Raw genomic sequence first — 21,114 nt, forward strand, 5'->3', positions numbered from 1 at the left:
AACGTGCCGCTCTGGTTTGTGGTGTGGGGGATTATGAGTAAGGATGACGGCCATTGCTCCTGCATTGAGCTGTCGCCGCGAACTGAAATGTCAGGTCAGTAACCTTACCCGCCCCCCCCGTTCATGGCTGCGGCACATTGCAGCACCCCTACCACTCCTGTTTGTGGCAGTACCATATTGGCCTCCCCCACTTCACCATTCGTGGCAGCGGAGTATCACTCCACCTCCCCCCACCCCCCACCAAATCACAACAGAGCCCCTTTCCCCCAACTGGTTCACAGCAGTGGCATGTTGAGGCAGACCCGTGACATCATCCTGCATTGAACCAGCCAGGGGTTGTCACATGCATACAAGCGCTGATGTCACCAGAGTAACAGAATGCGCCATTTCCCCTTTCAAATCGGTGGAGAAAGGCGCCTGGGTAAGTTTTACTGGATTCCCTGACCACCTCTGAGGTAGATCTGGGACCCGGGTAGATTTTGACCAGGCTTATCCTGTTTGGCCTTTTCAAATAGCCCTGTACCTGGGTCTTCAATTGAGTAAATTTCCCAGTTAACCCCATTTTACAAGGCAATTTGAAAGAGCAGCAGGGTTGGGGTGGAAAAATCATGGAGGAGAAAACTTCAGATTTTGGCTCCAGATTCCAATGGTTGGGTGGGGTGTGGATTACCATAATGGGTAAAAACAAGAAAGTAGATGGTGGAGTGATATCTATTTGTAAGCTTCAGCAATGCTTGTGCTCTTAATTGGACCAGAAGCAATGTTGAAAAGTCACTTATCTTGTGGATTCATCCCTTTTCCCTAGTTTCAGCTGCCAGATTTGAGGCTTGGAATGCCCAGTCATCTGGTTGTCAAATATAAAAATATTATTTCAAATAAATAAATTATGTGCATTTTTTAATGTCCAATATATAGGTTCATTTCCTATTCCAAGTTTTTTTTGTGTTCAGAGATGAGTGGATATATAATATGGCACTATTTAAGATTCTGGCCTCTAGAGCTGCTAGCTGTCAAATTCCAACCCTTTCAAAATTTTATTTTCAGCATGCTGTGTCATCTCTAACCTGCAAAAGTTCCCTAATGATTGTTAATGCACTGACTGATTTGAAAAATTATGGTGATAATTTAAAAATTATTTTGAAGACAGGTTTATTGAATATTACTCTTCTGGATTTACAAATGTGTGTTGGTGAGATGTCGTGGCAAAACTGACACGCTGGCCCAAAGTGCTTTGGGGAGGGAAAACTGATGGTCTTTTGAGGCTCCTCCATATGCCATTATTGATGGCCCTTCAGCTGCTTTGCTCTAGTTTTAGGGCATTTTCTTATAAAATATCTTTCCCAACCTTGCCTTCAGTTGTCTCATTGGAATTGGAAATCAGGTTATTTTAATCACGAGTTTCTTAAAATTATTTTGGTGAAGCACCTTGCAATATCTTAATTATGAAATCAGTGGTGGTTGTCGGAAGTTAATGACACCAAAGTACATGCTCTTATGAAATATTTGGAAACCGAGCTGATTTTCCATCGATAGCCTTAGTTCAAACCTTGCTATACCACAATCCCATCAGGGCATACATTATTATTCGGTTCAATTTGTCATGTATAAAAATTAAGGAAATAAAATCTTATTTTAATTTTTTTTTAAAGGCAAGAGCAAGATTAGAACTTCGGGAAAATGCAACAAAAAGTGATGCAGAGGATGTTGTGGATATCATGAAACACAGGTAATCTTTCAGAAATTTTACAGGATGGGAACTGGTAATTAAAAAGTATAATGAACAAAATATGAATAGCTTCAAATGAATCACAGTACATAATGAATGCAGGGTCATTAATTCATTCTTTCTCATTGTATTTAATGTTGGTATTGTAGCGGGTTGAGCGACTGTGTGGGTGGACAGGCCTTCCTTCACTACCATGTGAGCTGAGGGAACCCCCCCCCAGTTCTTTGCGGTGCACCGCCGGCCTAGGAATGACACAGCGATGCTCTAATGTCATTTCCAGAAGCTGGCGCATACATCACCAGAAGTGGGCGACGGGGCAACGTCGCAAATTCAAATAATGAAGTCAGTTTTTAGTTCTTCATTTCGTAGTGATGCCATAGCAGTCACCACAGCAGAGACCTCGACGGCTTCAAAGTCTTGGAACACGTATCGAAAGCATCAGAACGCAAGAATCCGCTACTACTACAGTCGCAACAGCATTTACTGCACTTCTGGACTAACCAGCCCAGGAACTGGCTGAATCCCATTTCCACATCAGGTGAATTGTCTCAGAGGACATGAAGTTCTGGCACATCGTCAGCAGTCTGGTCACTGCCACCGCTGCCAAAGTAAGCTCCTTCGTGGAGAATGTGCTAATGGAGTGCAAGTACGAGCAGTTCCAGTGGTTCCTCCTTGACTCCCTAGAACTCAGCCAGCAGCGCGCCGCTTGGATCTTAAACATGCAGGGCCTAGGCGACAGGAATCCCTCTGAGTTCATGCATGAGATGGTGGCCCTAGTGGATGGGCATACAGACTGTTTCCTCTTCGATGCCCTGTTCTTCTCCAAGCTGCTGGTATGTTTCCTCGGCGGTTTCGGTCATGGATTTTAGTGCCCTGCACCTGGTAGCCAAGGAAGCAGGCAGGTTCTTCCGCATCCCATAGCAGTGCTCCCTCCACGTTCAGCCCGTTTATGCCATCGGCGCTGCCATTGCGACCAGCCTGCTGCAAACCCCAACAGTGGTTGCGGCAGAGCAGCAAAGTGACAGGCACCAGAAGCACAATGAATACTGTTTCTACCACTGCTGATGGGATTGGAATGCTCGATGGTGCAGCCCACCACCCCCATTGCTCATACCCTGCTACCAAACTTAATACGACAGGAAACAGACAAGCCGGCCACCAATCGTGGCCTCAGTGGTTGGCGCTCTGAAAGGCCTGCTCTACCTCTGAAACCAATGGATGAAGAGGGACTTCCTAGTCCACGGGTGCAGGAATCAGCCTCATCCCGCTGATGTATTTCAAGACCAGACACAACCCTAAGAGCCTCCACCTGCAAGCAGCCAATGGATCCTCCATCTCGAGCTATGGGGCCTGTCTGGTCATCATCCACGTCGCAAACACAATCTTCCAGTGGGAGTGCGCAATTGCGACCATGAGACAGGCACTACTCAGAGCAGACTTCTACAGGCACACAAACTGCTGGTGGACATGACAAAGTGCCGGTTAGTGAATGCTACCATGCTCCAGTCTTTCCCCCTCACCCTGCAGCAATGTTCATTCCTGCCGTTTGGGTCATATGCCCTGGACTGAGATGAGTATGCCTACCTACTGGCCAGGTACCCAGCCTTACTGGCCTCAAACTTCCATGGCTCTAACCCGCCAGATGGCGTTGAGCATCATATAGAGACCTCCGGACCCCCAGAGCACGTATGGGCCCAGCGCCTCCCACAAGACAAGCTTCAAGAAGCTAAGGCTGAGTTCGCTGCCATGGAGGAGCTGGGGATCGTCCGCCATTCAAGCAGCCTCCCCACTCCACATGGTGCAGAAGAGCTCCTACTGTTGGCGCCCATGTGGTGACTACAGATGGCTGAACAAGGCAACAGTGACAAATAACCCATCCCACACATCCAGGACTTCGCCATTAGGCTACAAGGCTGTGGAGTTTTCTCTAAGTTGGACCTCGTCAAAGGATACAATTAGATGGTACACCCCAGTGACATTCTGAACATGGCAGTCATCACATCCTTCGGCTTTATCGAGTTCCTTCGGATGCCCTTCGGTCTAAAAAAATCATGGCCCAGACATTCCACCGACTTATGGACGTGATCGGCAGATTTTATTTGTTTACTTAGACGACATCCTCATTGTTGACTCTGATGCCAGCACTCATAGGATGCATCTGAGCCTCCTGTTCTATAGACTGCAGCAGTTTGGGTTCACGGTGAACCCAGCCAAGTGCCAGTTCGGCTTAGAGACTTGGAACACTGCATCACCCCAGAGGGAGCCACACCCCTGCCTGTCAAGGTAAAGGCCACTCAAAATTTCCCCAAGCCAAACATGACCAAAGTCCTGCAGGAGTTCCTGGGGATGGTTAACTTCTACCATTGCCTAATGCTGGATGCCACAGGAGCCTTCCACCCCACGAAAACAGGGCCATGGTGCTGGCACACTCTGACTCGACCTCCCACCTGGTCCTTACATCAGACGCGTCAGAGCAGTGGGCACAGTGCTAGAGCAATGGGTCAATGAGCACTGGCACCCCCTTGCTTTCTTCAGTAAGCACCTTCGAATGCCAGAGCTAAAATACAGCGTGCTCGACTGCGAACTATTGGCACTGTACCTAACGATACAGCATTTCCGGTACATACTAGAGGGAAGGGTTTTCACCACCTACACAGGCCACAAACTGGTAACCACTCACTCGGCAAGGTCTCGGACCCGTAGTCGGCAGGACAACAGCGGCACCTCTGCTACATCTCAGAGTACACAACAGACATTCGCCATGTCGCAGACAAATCCAATGTGGTGGCTGATGTGCTCTCCAGACACACGATCTCCGCAACCTCAGGAGGGCTCAATGTTGCCCAGCTTGCTAAGGACCAGCCGGAGGATGTGGATGTCCAGACATACTGGTCGGCCATCACTAGCCTGTAGGTCAGCAATTTCTGCCCCTCACCAGAAGGCCCATCCCTGCTGTGCAATGTCGCCACAGGTTTTCTCAGACTATCCCTACTCGTGACTTGGCATCGGTGGGTTTTTGACCAGATCCACAGCCAATTCCAGCCCTCCATAAGGTCCACAGTCCGCCTGCTGTCCGACAAGTTCATGTGGCATGGCCTCCACCGAAATGTGACCCTGTGGGCCCGAACCTGCTTACAGTGCCAGAGCGTCAAGGTACACTGGCACACAAAAGCTCCACTCCAGACTTTCAAGTCGGCGCAACACTGGTTCAAGCATGTCCACATAGACATCATCAGCCTACTCCCCGTGAGCCAAGGAATGCGTTACTTGTTCATAAAAATTAACCGTTTTACCTGCTGGCTGGAAACAATACCTATGCCTGTATGCGACATGGAGACGTGTGCCAGGGCTTTCCTATCCACCTGGGTCACATGCTTCGGAGTTCTGACCTACATCACCTCAGATCGAGGGGCACAGTTCACCTCCTTGCTCTGGTCCAACCTGACTAAATTCTGCAGCGTTAAAGTACATCGCACCATGGCCTACCATCCCCAAGCAAACAGCCTGGTTGAGTGTTTCCACTGCCACCTGAAGGCTGCCTTGAAAGCCCGGCTGCATGACCTGAACTGGGTGGATGAGCTCCCGTGTGTACTCTGGCATTCGCACGGCACCTAAGGAGGACCTGCCAGCCTCATCCGCAGAGATAGTGTACGGTTTCCCATTCACCATTCCCGGGAACATCCATTTCAATCCCCCTGGCCCACAGCCTAGTGCCGTAGACATACTCCAGAGGTTGAGGGCGCAAGTGGGTGAACCCCCCCTCCCTCCCATCGCCACTGTTGTGACACGGCTCACTGCCCAGATACATCCCTGCAGTCCACCCACTACGTTTTCGTAAGAAGTCAGCAAGGAACCCCTTCTACAGTGCCCGTACAAAGGCCCGTTAAAGGTACTACAGAGAAACAGTGTTTCCACTGGACATTGGTGGCCAACTGGACAGGTTCACAGTCAACTGCCTCAAAGCCATGCACCTGGACTCTGACCTGCTTGCCCAGACCCCAAGGTCAGATGCAGAGGCTGACAGCACAGAGACTATAAGTTAAACTACTCGGGGAGCGGCGGCGATTCTGGGGAGGGTGGTGTAGCAGGCTGAGCAACTGCGCGGGTGGATGGACCGAATCGTCGCAACAGTTGGCCATTCCAAGATGTCACAAGCCCTCCTTCACTACCGAGATGAAGCCTGAGGTTGACGCAGTGCATGAGCTCAGGGAACCCCCTGCTTCCATGTGGCGCACTGCTGGCCGAGGAGTGACGCAGCGACGCGCTGACGTAACTTCTGGAAGCTGGCACATATGTCACCGGAAGTCGGTTTTAGGTTCACCTTTGTGCTGTGTGGATGTGTCTTCATTTTGTGGCACTGGAGCAGCAGTCACTACAGGGTTGAATAGTTTATATATTAAAAAAAAAAAAAATTTTTTTTTAAATACTTCAGTTCCTAGAAATGTGAAGTAAAAACAAAATGCTGAAAATACCCAGTGAGAGGTATCAGATGTGACAGAAATATATATACTGTATTTGAAGGTATTTTCCAAAATTTGTCTGATTTTTAATTATCTAAAATTTTGGAGAAATGATGAGTTGGTAGATTGATAAAAATTGATGACTTAAAAAAAAAAGGCATTTCCCAGTCAGGAGAGAGAATAAAATTAGAAATGCATGGAAGCTAGCAATGAGTTCCAAATTTGGTGGCTTCCAGCCTCCTCTGCCAGCCTCCCCACTGTCCCCCTCTGCTCCCTTCACCCCCCCCTCCTTCCCCCTTCCCCACTTCTTGCACAACTTACTCACACCTTTCCCCTCACTCTTTCTTGTTCTCTCTCGCTCTCTCTTTCCACCCCCCCCCCCCCCCCCCCTTCTTATTAAATCTCCTTCATTGTTTTCACAGCTTACTGGATACCTTCTCTGATGAGTTTGGCAGATTAGACTTCCAGCGTTCTCAACATGGATCTGGTATGAGTAAGCGATCGCAGGCAAAACGATTTGTTGCTGCTTTGAACAAAATAGCAGAACAGACTTATAAAACTATTTTTGAATTTCAACAACTCAAAGAAATAGCAAGAGAAATACAAATGCAGGTAAATCTCTTTTGAGATCTATAATTACCAATGTTCCTGGGAAGTAATTTTAGATGTCCTGAGGATAAAAATATGATAGAAGAGCTGTATGTTGTTTTGTACCTTTTGATTTCACTTCAGCTTCTTTTCTTTCCTCTCTGCTTTTGTTTTTACATTCCATTAATGATACCATCTCACCTCACCTCCATTCAACACTTCATCTCTCATCTTACATTTGGGGAAACTTGCAGTTATTTCTATTTATAAACTACTGCCCCAACTCAATTTTCCACCTAAACCTCTTGCAAACCCATTTTCCACCTAATTTTGAATATTTTTTAAAACTCTTTTTATCCCTTAATATGTATTCTGATAGTGTTATTTCACTGTAAAATGCCGTGGGATGCTTTGTATGTTTTAGATATTTTTGTCCTGCAGTGCTTGTAACACAAGTTGAAAAAAAAATCCATTAATCTTTTGTTTTAAATTATGCAGGTATCTGACTTTGAGGGATTTATCCACTCACTGAATGATCAGGGCTACTTATTAAAAAAGGGTCCGAGGATTTATCAACTCCAAACCATGTGATTGCAGGCAGATCAAAAGTCTGTCGTGCATAACACATTCAGAGCCTTTAAAATTGTTTTCACCCTGTTAAAGGAAAACAAAGGCAATAGAAACTTAAATGACATTACTATTGTCAGGTATGTCCTCATAAATCAGTAGAATTGTATGGATGTTTTAAGTACTTAATTACTTGTAACTTTTTAGCTTCTGGGGGAAAAAACATGAAACACCTCTTTTTGACTGTATGAGAAGGGGGACTGAATAGGTTATTTTTCTTATCTCAATTTTACAGAAAGGGAATTGATCTAAAATAGGATGATTTTTTTTCACTCAGCCATGTAGGTTTGAATCTACAACCTTTTGCACCCTGAGGACAAGTTCTGATGTTATTTGTATTTTTAAGGAAAATGCTGTATAAGGAGGGTTTAGAGACACAAATGGCACTGGAAAATTGCACTGGACTACTTCAACACGTATTAGCAATGGCTAATGAAGTTAAAATGTTTACCATTTCACGTTGCTGAGAAGATGATAGAAAATAGGAATCTATAAGCTAATCTCTGTAAAATTTAAAAAAGCGAAGTTTACCTACAGAGATCTTACTTAAAGTGGTGATAGAACACAGATGAAATTAAGGTTGTGCAGTTAGTTGCCAGTTTAACATTAAATTAACTTGTATTTACTATAATGTATTTAAATGTATGGTAGAAACTTCAAATTTAAACCTGTCTCATTGTAACTGCATACTCCAATTGTGGCACCAGCCCATTAGAAATATAAAGTGAAACATTTCTAGAGGAGCATAATGACTTAAGTCTAAATAGTTTATGATCACATGGGAACAATAAAGAAGTATGCAGATCTATTCACCTTTAACGTTGAGTGTCTGAAATTCAGAAATAAAATTTGTCAGACCACTTATTCAACTGAATTTTATCTGTGATCACCCATATGTCGGAGTCCATGTGGAAGTGTGGGTTGTATGTACATATGAAGCATTTGGAGAAGTTTCTGCCCAAATTTTCTCAGATGTAAAGCAAGAAGGAAGGAATTTTTTCGGTAACCAATTTTTCCTAGTTTAAAAAATGTAAATATTAAATGGGTTATGCAAAGTGGCAATATATCACATCAACACGACAGAAATAAGTCTTCTAATTTCTGCAGGAATTTACTTTTATTTTTAGTAGAATGAATTGTCATTTATACAAATGGCTTTTAGTTGATTAAAACATACTGCATGATTATAATTTTTACAAATGTACAGAATAAAGTTTCTAATCTTAGAATTGTATTTTGAAATTGTAATTAACAAATACTACTAAAATTCTGACGGTCACAAAGTAAATATATTGTTTACACCTTTTTGAAGAAATAAATTTGTTGACTTTTGTGTTCCTTTTATTTAGAAAATATGATCTGGATTTCATTGGAATACAGATATTTTATTGTGTTTGTGGAAATAGACTGACCAGAACTGGAACAAAACTTTCTCCAACCAGACATAACTTTAATTCAACATATAGGCATCATCACAATTCTTTCTGTTCATGAATTACCTCTGTAGAACTTGTATTCTGATAATTATTTAGTGCTTGTAACACTCTTGAGATTAGGTGTAAAGTTGCTTTACTTGACAACATAAATCTTGATTACCGGCTTTTTATTTATGGGGATGACTTGAGCCACATTTTTGCCTTTTTTTTCCACAGTTCATCAGAGAACATAAGAGGAATTTACTTCAAAGCTAGAAAAACAGCATTGTTTAGCCTGCTAAAAATCTTGGCTTGGAAATTGATCAATCTTTGTGTATAAAGTTTAAACAGCATCCTGGCTTAGAGTGTTTGTGAAAGTTACAAATTGTCTGTTGGCTTTGTCTGTTGAAGCTGACCATTGATTTCAGCAAATGTATTTCCTTTGATATGTCGGAAATTCTCATGATTGTTAATATGGTGGGTGTAATCTTCCCAAACAACTTCAAAGGAACATTTTTTTTTAATCTACAGGAGCCTGTTGGTATTGAACAAATAGATGTTGTAATATTTGAAGTAGGATATAAGAGTGTACCTGGAAGGTCAGATAGCTGACAGAGAGCATTCCTTGTGCATGAGGATGACTGACCCTCAGTGTGTTAGCAGAGGTCACCAAGAATATATGTGCAATCTACAACCAAGTCCACTCAAATTTCTGCAATGGGCTGAGGGGAAAATTAGATGAGTTTCCACTCCTTGATGCTGGAGTTTGTTTGGCTTCCCTAAAGCAACAATTAGCAACACATGGCAGAAATCAGTAACATCATCCAGGAAGAGTCTTAAGCATGGGAAGTGAGAATGATATCCTCTTCCTCTCCATTACAAACTGAATGTACTGTATAATATTTCTGATCTTAGGAGGTCTGAGATATCAAACTGCGTCCTTCAAGCATTGTTTAGGAATTTATAAAAGATAATTCTTCAGATTTCAGATTTATTGTCGGAGTACATACATGACATCACATACAATCCTGACATTCCTTTTTCCTGTGGGTGAGGCAGAATTACTACTAATAAAAAAACTAAGCATAAATAGGAAAACAAACAACTGTAAACAGATAATGAATGTAAACAAACTGCAATACAGAGAGAACAAAAAGAAAATCACTCGAGTGCACAAATAAGAGTCCTTAAATGAGTTTCTGACTGAGTTTCTTGTTGAGGATTCTTAACATTAAAAATCGGTTTGTTGAATTGCCAGCAATAGTAAGATGATGGAAAAATACAAGAGATGAGTAGATGACAATGGATGGAGGGTGCTTAGAATGGTCCTGAATCTTATCGTAGCTGATTGCAACTACTTTTCTCATGCAGGGCAAGCGGAACCTGGCAGTGTTTCACACTGCATCGTTATTTGCAGATAATTCTGCTACTTGGGATTTTAAGTGGGGGGGGGGGGGGTCTGTCTCTAGCAGTGACGTCGTGAGTGATGTATTGTGGACTGCGCTGACAGCCAGCTCATTGCAGCTGTCAGAGAACTTAAGATTGATCTTCATAAACACAAAACCACAATCAGATTAATTTGTGAGATCTTTATTGTTGAAATGTTAATGATGTCTGTACACTTAACAAAAAATACTTTTTTGTGTCGATTTTCAATGGAAAGTTTTCGAAATACTGATCAATAGTTCGCCCTGGGCTGCCAGTGAATGAGTGAGCAGCCATCGTTGGCTGCTCGGAGCTGGTGGCCAAGCGGGTCAAAAGGCGGACATCAAGGTCCGGTGGGGTTTGGTGTGAGAGACCACGGCTCCAGCCAGAGTGGCCACCCTTCCTGATGGTGCTCGAGGTCTATCATAGTGGGCGAGCTCCCTGGTTCCTGCAAGCAGGCTGCCACGGCCACCGTGTCACCAGTGCCCAGAGCACCTCATGCCAGGTCCGCTCCCCTCACACTCCCCCTGGGTCATGCGACTTTTGGGGGAAACCATGGAAGGGATTTTTAGTTCGTTCTTGGATAGTGTGGGAAAGAGCTCAGGCAGCGAGGTGGGGGGCTGTCAGAGCAGGACTCGGGCAGCGAGGTGGAGGGGCTGTCAGATCAGGACTCAGGCAGCGAGATGGAGGGGCTGTCAGAGCAGGACTCAGGCAACGTGGTGGGGGGCTGTCAGCAGGACTCAGGCAACGAGGTGGGGGGCTGTCAGAGCAGGACTCAGGCAGCGGAGTGGAGGGGCTGTCCAGAGCAGGACTCGGGCAGCGGAGTGGAGGGGCTGTCCAGAGCAGGACTCGGGCAGCGAGGTGGAGGGGCTGTCAGAGCAGGACTCGGGCAGCGGAGTGGAGGGGCTGTCAGAGCAGGACTCGGGCAGCGAGGTGGAGGGGCTGTCAGAGCAGGACTCAGGCAGCGGAGTGGAGGGGCTGTCAGAGCAGGACTCGGGCAGCGGAGTGGAGGGGCTGTCCAGAGCAGGACTCAGGCAGCGGAGTGGAGGGGCTGTCAGAGCAGGACTCAGGCAGCGGAGTGGAGGGGCTGTCCGAGTGTGGCCGGCATGCTGTGTAATTCACCTGCCAGACTGATGCAGGCACGAGTTGTCGTTTCACACCATCAGAAGGCGATGGGTGAGTGAACTCGGCTGGGCTCTTAACTCTGCGGGAGACTCGCCCTGCCCGCTTGTTTCTTTCCACACCGCACTATTCCTGCGATTTGACCCTCCCAATTGGGAGGGTGAACTCGCATGGACTCAGCGGACACACTCCCCGGAGGGCACCCACACGCACAAGGCTCCGACTGTAAACTAAATAGGAACAAGGAATAGACATTTGAGGCTTGCACTTGGTGGAAGAAGTCGCCCTGGTGCACGTACATTGAATTAAACGTTAGCCACGACAGAGAAAGGACTGGTCACAGAGCCAGGAGTTGCCAGGACTGGGACGAGGCACGTCCCCCGACTCTCATTGTGCAGGAAACCCCATCTAGCGGCCGCTGACGGCTTTGAAGGGAGATCGGAGAGGTCGCCGAAACGTGTGGCCCGTGCCTCGAGGCAAGGTGCTGCCCTCCAGCATCAGGCTCAGGGGGTCCCGGGTCGGGGAAGGCAGGGGGATGGTCACTGGGAAGGCGAGGCGGATCTCGCCCTGACGGCCCTCAGGGGCCTGGAGCATGTTCCTCCGCAGAAGCCGCTGGGCGATCGGCGGCGTGGCCCGGGCGCTGAGCCGGCTGGGGAGAGGAGGCAGCAGGGAGCTGCGGCCAGGCCTGGGCCTGCACCTCCATCAGCGGCTGGCCTCGGCCGCCCTCCTCAGAGCCGGCCGACGGCCGTGCTGCTGCCGCTTCCTCCGACAAGAGGCCGGGCCCGTCCGCTGTGACGGTGCCGGGAAACCCGCCCCCGAGAGACCAGCTGCCGAGTCCTGCTCGCACCCGAGGGCCGGAGAGGAAGAAGCCGCCGCCTCTGGGTCACCGGAGCTGGTGAGTCCGGGCTCAAGCAACCCCGCCCGCGGTATTCGGCCCAACTCTTCCATGCACGCCCCTCACTCGTCAGCACCTCCCTGGTGTGCTTGAGCAACCTCGCCTCCACATTCCCATTGGCGGTCTTGCTGACCGTCTACTATTGGCAGCGTCGACTTGTGCGACGTCACATTCAACAGGGAGCCACCCTGTCCAAGGTTTCCATCTTTTTAAAAGTCCCCTCAGTTTAGTTCAACATGAAGGGGATGTGGCGGCCACCTCCTGAAAGAACACACAACCAGACGGGTTGAGCTCAGTGAGCAGAAAGGCTGGTTTATTGCAGGCTGCCGGGCTGCACTTGTACTCTCAGCCCGGACCTGGCTGAGCACCGCGCTGGGGGGGGGGGGCTCCGGCGTCATGTGGTCCCCCAGGGCGGTGCTGAGAAGAAGGGGTAACCCCCGACGGCGCCGCGTGGATTACAAGCGGGGCCGGTTCGCCTGCCTCGTGGACAGGCATCCCATTTTTTCATCCTATTACAGATTGGTCACTGTTTTATTACATATGGTGCTTTTGCCTCTATGTCCTTTTTTTTTCTAGAATATGATGGCCAGAAATGTGCGATATGGAAATGCCATAATTGCATCTTCTTTCACCAGCTTGGTTGTGCATTCCAGTTTCTAACCTCTCACCATTTTAACTTTTCCTTGTGCCACTTTTGTTCACAAGATATAGGAGCAGAAGTAGTCCATTGAGTCTGCTCCGCCATTCTATCATGAGCTGATCCATCCTTCCACTCAGCCCCACTCTCTGGCCTTCTCCCTATACCCTTGATGTCCTAATTAATCAAATCTCTGCCTTAAATGCACCCAACGTCCTTTCATACTGAAGATGCATCTTCTTTTCCCAGACTCCCTTACCATGGGAAACAACCATGCCACATCTACTCTGTCCAGGCCTTTCAGCATTTGAGATCCCCCTCGTCCTTCTGTACTCCAACGAGTACAGTCTAAGAGCTGACAAATAGGAACATAGAAAACATAGAAATATAGAAGATAGGAGCAGGAGTAGGTCATTCGACCCTTCGAGCTTGCTCCGCCATTCAATGAGATCATGGCTGATTTTAAAGTTCAGTACCCCATCCCGCCTTCTCTCCGTAACCTTTAATACCCTTATACTGAAGAAATAGATCTAATTCCCTCTTAAATATATTTAATGAACCTGCCTCCACTGCCCTCTGTGGCAATGAATTCCACAGATTCACCACCCTCTGGGTAAAGAAATTCTCCTCATCTCGGTCCTAAATGGTTTGCCTATTATCCTCAAACCATGGACTCGGGTTCTGGATTTTCCCATCATTGGAAACATCCCATCTGCATCCATTCTGTCCAGTCCTGCCAGAATTTTATAGGTCTCTATGAGATCCCCTCTCAATCTTCTAAACTCCAGGGAGTACAATGTTCCTCATATTCCTTTCATTCCTGATATCATTCCAGCAAATCTTCTCTGAATCTTCTTCAATGCCAGCATGTCTTTTCTCAAATAAGGGACCCAAAACAGTACTCCAAGTGAGGTCACACCAATGGTTTAAAGAGTCTCAACATTACATCCCTGCTCTTATCTGCTATTCCTTGAGAAATGAATGCCAACTTTGCATTCACCATCGACTCAATGAGGCCAACCACTAGGGTATATTGCACGAGGACTCCCAAGCCCCTTTGCATCTCGGAATTTTGAATTTTCTCCTCATCTAAATAATAGTCTGCCCATCTATTTCTTCTACCAAAGTGTATGGCCATACACTTTCCAACACTATTTCATCTGCCACCTCTTTGCCCATTCTCTTAATCTATCCAAAACTCTCTGCAGCCCGTCCTTATCCTTAGCACGATTTGTCCTACCACCTATTTCGTTATCATCTGCAAATTTAGACACAGCCATCTATTCCATAATCCAAATTATTTATGTACAATGTAAAATAAAGTGGCCCCAACACCGACCCCTGTGGAACACCACTGGTAACCAGTAGTCAACCAGAATAGGATCCCTTTATTCTTACTCTCTGTTTCCTACCTATCAGCCAATGCTCTACCCATGCTAGTATCTTTCCTGCAATTCCATGAGCTCTAATCTTGTTTAGCAGCCTTGTGTGTGGCACCTTATCAAAGGCCTTTTGAAGGGCCAAATACTTCCACTGCATCCCTCTCTATCCTACTTGTAATCTCTTCAAAAAACTGCAGTAGATTTGTTAGGCATGATTTTACTTTCAAGAAACCTTGCTGACTTGTGCCTATCTTTTCATGCACCTCTATATACACCTTGAAATGGTCTGTTACTGTGCTGTATGTCTAAATTTAAATTTTAAATTTGATAATCAACTCCCAACAGCTTCCCAACCACAAACGTCAGGCTAATAGGTCTATCCTTTCCGCTGCCTCCCTCCCTTTTTAAACAGCGGAGTGACATTTGCGATCCTCCAGTCCACTGGAACCATGACAGAATCCATTGATTCCTGGAAGAATATTATCAAGGCCTTCACAATCTCTACAGCTACCTCCTTCAGAACCAAGGGTGCATTCCATCCAGTCTGGGAGATATATCTACTATTAGACCTTTTAGTTTCACAAGTACGATCTATCTCATGATGTTGATTTCACTCACTTCTCTTCCCAGAGACCCTTGAGAGACCAGTATGCTACTAATGTCTTCCACAGGGAAGAATGAGCTTAAAATATTCTTTCAGTTCCTCTGCCATCTCCTTGTCTCCCATTACAATTGCTCCAGTGTCATTATGTATAGGTCCTATGTCTACTCTAGTCTCTTTAGCTATTTAAAAAAAGATGTTAGTATCCTCTTATTATTTGCTAACCTCCTTTCTTAATTAATTTTTTCCCTCCTAATTACCTTCTTAGTTGTCTTGTTTTTAATAACCTTACTGGTCCTGTAATTTCCCACTAATTTTTGCTTCCATGTATGCCCTCTCTTTGTCTCTGTCTCTCTGTTGTGACCAATTATGTTATATTTTATATTGTATATATATATATATATATATATGTTTTAAAGGAGATAAATTGTGGCAGGTTTTTTTAGTGTAGGTCACATACGAACACTTCAAAACAGATCTCATTTAAAATGCCAGAGCTTTGCTCAAGCCAAACAATCCAGGCTCCGGTGCATTTGCAAAAACTTTGAAGAAGGCCTATAAGGACTTCACAAGTAGGTGTTAATTGGACATGGTGTGGAGTAATGCATTATTGTTTTGGAAAGTAACAGATGAACGAACTCAGAAGATTTGGTCCGGTGCTGCAGTCTGAGTGCAGTTTGCTGTTCTCAGAGGATCATGTGGTTTTGTGTGCGTGTGCGTGTGTGAGAGAGAATTCAGTTCTACAGTTCAGCAGCAGCAGCTGGGACTGGAACAGGACAAGCTGGCAAACTTGTGGAAAAACCCCATTTTGAAGACTGGTTGTGAGGTCAAAGCCCTTGTGGTCCATACAAGAGGAGAAGGCTGGCTGCATAATGTTTCACTTGAAATAAAGGAAACAGAAAAGGAATTCTGTGGTGACCTGAAAGAAAGAGGTTTATCATCTGGAAAACCCTGATGGGGCAAGTTTCTTCAACAAGACACTGAAGTGGCTGATCGGAAGGGATCAGTGGTGGGTGTCCAACGAGCAACATATCTCTCTGAAAAACGACAAGAACCTTCCTGACCGGTAACCATTTACCTTTCAAGCAGCAAAGCTTAGTGAAAGTCATAAATGTTAAATTCTGTTCACAGTATAAGAATTGCCTGCAACCAGTGAACGTGGAGGAGTGAGAAGTGAGATTGGACTGTGAATCAAAGAACTTTTTTTGAACTTGTATACACATTACATACACGTGCGCTTAAGAATTAGAAGGAGGTTACGTTAATAGTAATAAGTTAAAGTTTGATCCTGTTTTCATGTTTAAAGATAATTAAAAGCACCTTTTGTTTAAGTAACTATTTGTCTTGGTGAATTTCTGTTGCTGGGTTTTGGGGACCTCTGAGTTCATGACATTGTCTTTCTCTTTGTCTCTCCCTTGCGCTCTCGCTTTCGCTCACTCTCTCTTGAGGCAATGAATATTGTCCACAGAAGACTTCATAAACAGAAATACAAAGGCTACACTGCAAGACGCAAACCATGCAAAGGTGGTATGCTTGGATCTTGGGCGGTTCCTTCACGCCTCCAAACTTTGCTCCTGCCATGACTCTGATAGAAGTTGATCTTGGTCTCATCTGCCCACAAGATATTTTTCCAGAATTTTTCAGGCTCTTTTAAATACTTCTTTGCAAACTGTAATCTGGCCTGTGGCTAATGAGTGATTTGCATCTTGTAGCCTCTGTATATATTTTCATGAAGTTATCTGCAGACAGTAGTCATTTGCATAGCTACACCTGCCTCCTGAAGAGTTTCTGACCACTGGGTCACCAGAGCTGTCGCACATACGTTTAGCGATTTTTCTTCATTGTGCTGACAATTCTGTCATTAGAGCAGTGGAGTCTTTCCTTGGAATACCAGTCCCTTGGTGAATACTGAGCTCATTGAGCTTAATGTTGTTTCAAACTGTTAATTTTAAATTTAATTAAAAAAAAAACATTTGTATATACAGAACAGTAACAGGCCTTTTTCAGCCCATGAGTCTCAGCTGCCCAGTTACACCCAATTAATCTTCAACCCCCAGTATGTTTTGAATGGTGGGAGGAAACCAGAGCCCTGGGGAAAACTCACGCGTACATGGGAAGAACGTACAAACTCCTTACAATCAGTACGGGATTCGAACCCCAGTCCTGATTGCTGGCACTTGTACTAATCGCTACATTTAGGTAATCCTAAGGTTTGGCAGATGTCTCTTACGGTTTTATTCTTGTTCTTCAGCCTCATCATTGTCTTCTTTGACTTTCATTGGTACAACTCTGTTCCTCATGTTGAAAAGTGGCAACTACAGACTTGAAAGTGATTTAAAGCTTAGAAGCAAGCCTAACTCTCTTATACCTGTGTCAAACTCTCTTATACCTGTATCAATGAAGCAATTAACATACTGAGTGCTCTCAAAAACCTGTGAAGCCAAATGTCCAAAATATTATGGTGCCCTGAAATGAGCAGGATTTTGTATAAAAAGTGCTGTTATTTCTACATGGTCAAACTAAAATAAGGACAAATAACCTTGAATAAAATCTGGAATGTACACTTTAATTATGTGAATTAGTTGATAGCAAATTTAAAATTGTGGAGCACAGGGGCAAATAAAGGGAAAAAAAGTGTCGTTGTCTCAAACATTATGGTGGACACTGCATGTCATCGGTACTATTCCCCTCATAATGCTCTGGACCCAGTTGGAGATATCCCATACCCTGGCATCAGGGAGGCAACACATCATCTGGGTGCCTTTATCAGGCTCACAATCTCGTATCTGTTTTCCTCACTGTAGACTCCTATGACTATTCCATGCTTCCTATTTGCCTTCAAGGTGTGTAACCTGATACTTGATCCTTCACGTTGGATCTGTATCTGTCTGTCCATTCTGTCGGAACCACTCATAATTTAATCTCTGCCATTTAATGGAAAGGTTTTGTAGTGTTGGGAGTTAACTACCGTACTTACCATCTGCATATCTTGGATCTGCTGTTATATCCAGAGTATTTCCGTGGTGGTCTTGTTGGGATTCTTTTCCAATATCAACCTGATACCTCGATGGTCAGGGATTTTGCAGTGTGATAAATCCCAATGGCAATTGGTTAGTTGCCTTGCATAATTGTGAATGCTACTGGCCTTTTAGCTGTACTGCTTGACTTTTATCTAGGGCTTGCTGTATAGAGATATTGGGTAGCTTTTTTGTGTGGTGTTGCAAATGGAATTGAACGTTGCAATGATGTAAAATAGAAAATAGCTTATTCTGAATTTCTGTCATGCGCCTCATATGATACTTGGAAGAAAATGCTTAGTCTTAGTATGATGTTGGCATCAATATTGAAGAAAATAAAGGAGTTCAGTGAATTTCTCAACAATCTGGAAATAATAAAGCCATTAGTCTCTACATATGTCAGATACCTGGCTTAGCATCTTAACCTATCAAAATAATATTTTTTTTGGTGACCTTAGTCAAAACTTCATTGAGAACATGTGTTTTCATTATATGAATATAATGCTTTTGTTTTATTTGGTTGTAGTATGAAAATCCATGGACAATTCCAAACTTACTCTGTATGGCCAGGATTGGCTTGTCACCATATTTGGGCTACCTCATTGTAGAAGAAAAGTTCAATTTTGCTCTTGGTCTTTTTACATTCGCCGGCATTACTGATCTGGTAAGTGACTAACTCTGCAATTAAGTTGATATATAGTCACTACAAGGACTATATGTTCATCAAATTTATAATATAATTTTTGAAAACTATCTAAGACTTTCAGTCATGAAAACATCTTTATGTTTCAGAATTTTATTTTGTCATTAAGCTTATTAGCAAAAATCATGTGAATATTTTACAGAAAAATACCTCACATGGTTTATTTTGATCATTGTTTGACAACTGTTCTGGTTGAGGCCACATTGTTTTCATCATTAATTATTACCTTTCTTATGTTGTGCTGTGCTGATTACTTCTTTAATGGACAATCCAAGTTTAAAGGAACAAGCTGTATTTCTTGTCTGCCTTACATTTTACAGTAAGCTGGAAATATTAAAGCTTGAGGGGGGGAAAAAAAATCTCCAAGCGAAGTTTCAAAAAAATTTGGAGTTACCAATTTGCTACTTCACTATTATACATTTATCACCATGCTTATACCTCTAAGAGAATACAAGCAAGTTAAGTTAATTTTGGACATTGAAACTTTGTCGGAAGTATTTGGAATAATTCCATTTATTCCATTAAAGCTGTAGAACAGGCAAGGTTCACTATTTTCCATTGAAATATTGTGCCTGTACCTTTGTGCGCTAATTTGGAAACAAAAATCAGTAATGATCTTGCACCTCTTGTTGTCAAGGACAGAAAGGGTTTTTTTTAAACTTCAAATATTTCAAAATGTGCATTCCATTCACATGTTCACAGCTGTTTTGGCCCCCGGCATTTGGTTCGGGGTTGAATTAGTAGAAGCTTATTTTGTACCCAATGCAATAAAAATCTCATCAAAGCTGTGTAATGTTTTTAAAAAAGATCAGTTCTGTGATGCAAGATTAATTTAATAGTAGACACCCGAAGAATTTACTGCCAACAAAAGTAGTTTTAGACACAAAATAATGAGGTCATGGCCAGATAATATATTCAATGTCCTGTCAAGAAATCTGTAGCCACTTGCAAGGCTAATGGAAGTTGTGCTTAATGTCTCATTTGAAGAGTGAAACTTCAGAACCCTAGTGAAAACTTCATTGAGAACATGTGTTTTCATTTAATGATGGGCAACTTCAAATGTGGATGCCAGATTAAGTTGGCTAGTGTAAATGAGCAGCTGATGGGTTTTTGTACATTTCTAATACGTGTTAGCTTTTCAAAATATTTATTTCCATATGTTTGTCTTCCCCTCCAAAATTTAAGATAATATGTATCATATGAATATTGTTTATTTGCTGAGGTCGAAGTGCAGGAAGTCCCCAGATTACTCAGGATGGTGTTCCTGAGAATTGTCCGAAAGCTGATTTCTCAAAGACCGAGAAATCAATTTTTTATAAAATACCCGTTTTCTACCCCTATTATATCACTGTTCATGCACGTACTATAATTCCTTAACTTCATTGAATAATTGCTGTAATACAATACTAAAATAAGCTCATGCAATATATACTGAGTAAAACACAAAAGCCTGCAGACACAGTGATTAAAGTAAAAATACAGTGCAGGAGAAAGTCAGTAGGTCAGCAAAGAAAAAGATACATGACCATTCAAGTGTGATTATGTCCAATGTTTTGGGCTTGAGCCCTTCATCAAGGTATATATTCTGTATCAGGTCATTAATGAATTAAACTATTATTATTTTTTAGGCTTATTTGCTTAAAAATGTTTTAAAGAGGTATGGAATAATATGCATAAAGTCAGATTTCTGCAATTCAGGCCATTTATTAATCTGGGGAATCCCCTGTCCTGATCTTGATTCCTGCTGATCAATCATCACCTAGCTGGTTTTCACTCTGCAGTTTTGGTTCTTTTTAAAATGCATGCAATCTGTTTAGTTGGTCAGTTGATTTCCAGAAGCTTTTGTATCCAAGTTTTTAAATTTATAAAAGTTAGTCCCATGTACACGTATCTCCATCACACTGTTTCAGTGTGTTGGGATTTGGTTTATATTATGTGATTGTTCTTCAAGTCAAAATTGAGAAGTTTATTGAAAACTTCTGTTTTGATCAAATTTCTTGTATTTCTTGTCTCTTTCACACTGTTGCAGCTTTTTGTGTCTCAGTGTTGATTAAAAATAACCCACGATCAAGGAAAGTTGACTGGTTATACTTGTTGTTAAAGTGATGTTGCTTTTAGCTGGCCTTAAGGAGGATAGGATATCAAACGGTGGAATGTGCATGCTTTCAAGTTATGAATCTCACTGTAATCCTCTAGGGCACCTACTTTGAAGATAATATACTGCTTATTGATTGATTGAGATTTTTTTGTACAAGTATGTTCCAGAAACTATAGTTGAAAAAAAATGCCAGTCATTCAGTTCCTAGCTTTCAAGCAATGACTTGTGGCTTTGTGCATTGAGCAGATTTTAACTCCTTTTAATTTTATTCTCTATATGGTCATTAATAAATGGGAGCCTTTTAACTTTTCTCTGTTAACATTTAGAAAATATCCCTTGCAATTACCAGTATTATTTTCCATAAATGGTAACCTATTTTAATATGTATGGAACTGAGCATTCGGAAAAGTAGCTATTT

The 21,114-nt window shown here is 43.5% G+C and overlaps 2 protein-coding genes across 4 annotated transcripts in view; both read left to right on the plus strand.

The window, feature by feature from the left end:
* The window catches only part of mcm8 (minichromosome maintenance 8 homologous recombination repair factor), a 37,005-nt gene extending 26,759 nt beyond the window's left edge, over positions 1 to 10,246 (plus strand). Inside the window, exons 16-19 of one of the 3 annotated variants that reach the window (XR_011356055.1) lie at positions 1,650 to 1,726; positions 6,609 to 6,798; positions 7,273 to 7,481; positions 9,054 to 10,246. Coding sequence is in view for 1 of the 3 variants with exons in the window: in XM_069932422.1 (XP_069788523.1) it covers positions 1,650 to 1,726; positions 6,609 to 6,798; positions 7,273 to 7,365 (360 nt within the window). In the remaining 2 variants the exon portion in view is untranslated. The other 2 variants (XR_011356054.1, XM_069932422.1) reach the window with 2 other exon arrangements.
* Positions 10,247 to 11,739: 1,493 nt separating this feature from the next.
* crls1 (cardiolipin synthase 1) overlaps positions 11,740 to 21,114 on the plus strand; it is a 65,670-nt gene continuing 56,295 nt past the window's right edge. The window contains exons 1-2 of the mRNA XM_069932426.1: positions 11,740 to 12,258; positions 18,422 to 18,559. Coding sequence (XP_069788527.1) covers positions 11,956 to 12,258; positions 18,422 to 18,559 — 441 coding nt within the window. The 5' untranslated portion in view covers positions 11,740 to 11,955. The remainder of the gene's footprint in view (positions 12,259 to 18,421; positions 18,560 to 21,114) is intronic.

Source organism: Narcine bancroftii, chromosome 4 (genome assembly GCF_036971445.1).
Source record: "Narcine bancroftii isolate sNarBan1 chromosome 4, sNarBan1.hap1, whole genome shotgun sequence".
Taxonomy (NCBI): domain Eukaryota; kingdom Metazoa; phylum Chordata; class Chondrichthyes; order Torpediniformes; family Narcinidae; genus Narcine; species Narcine bancroftii.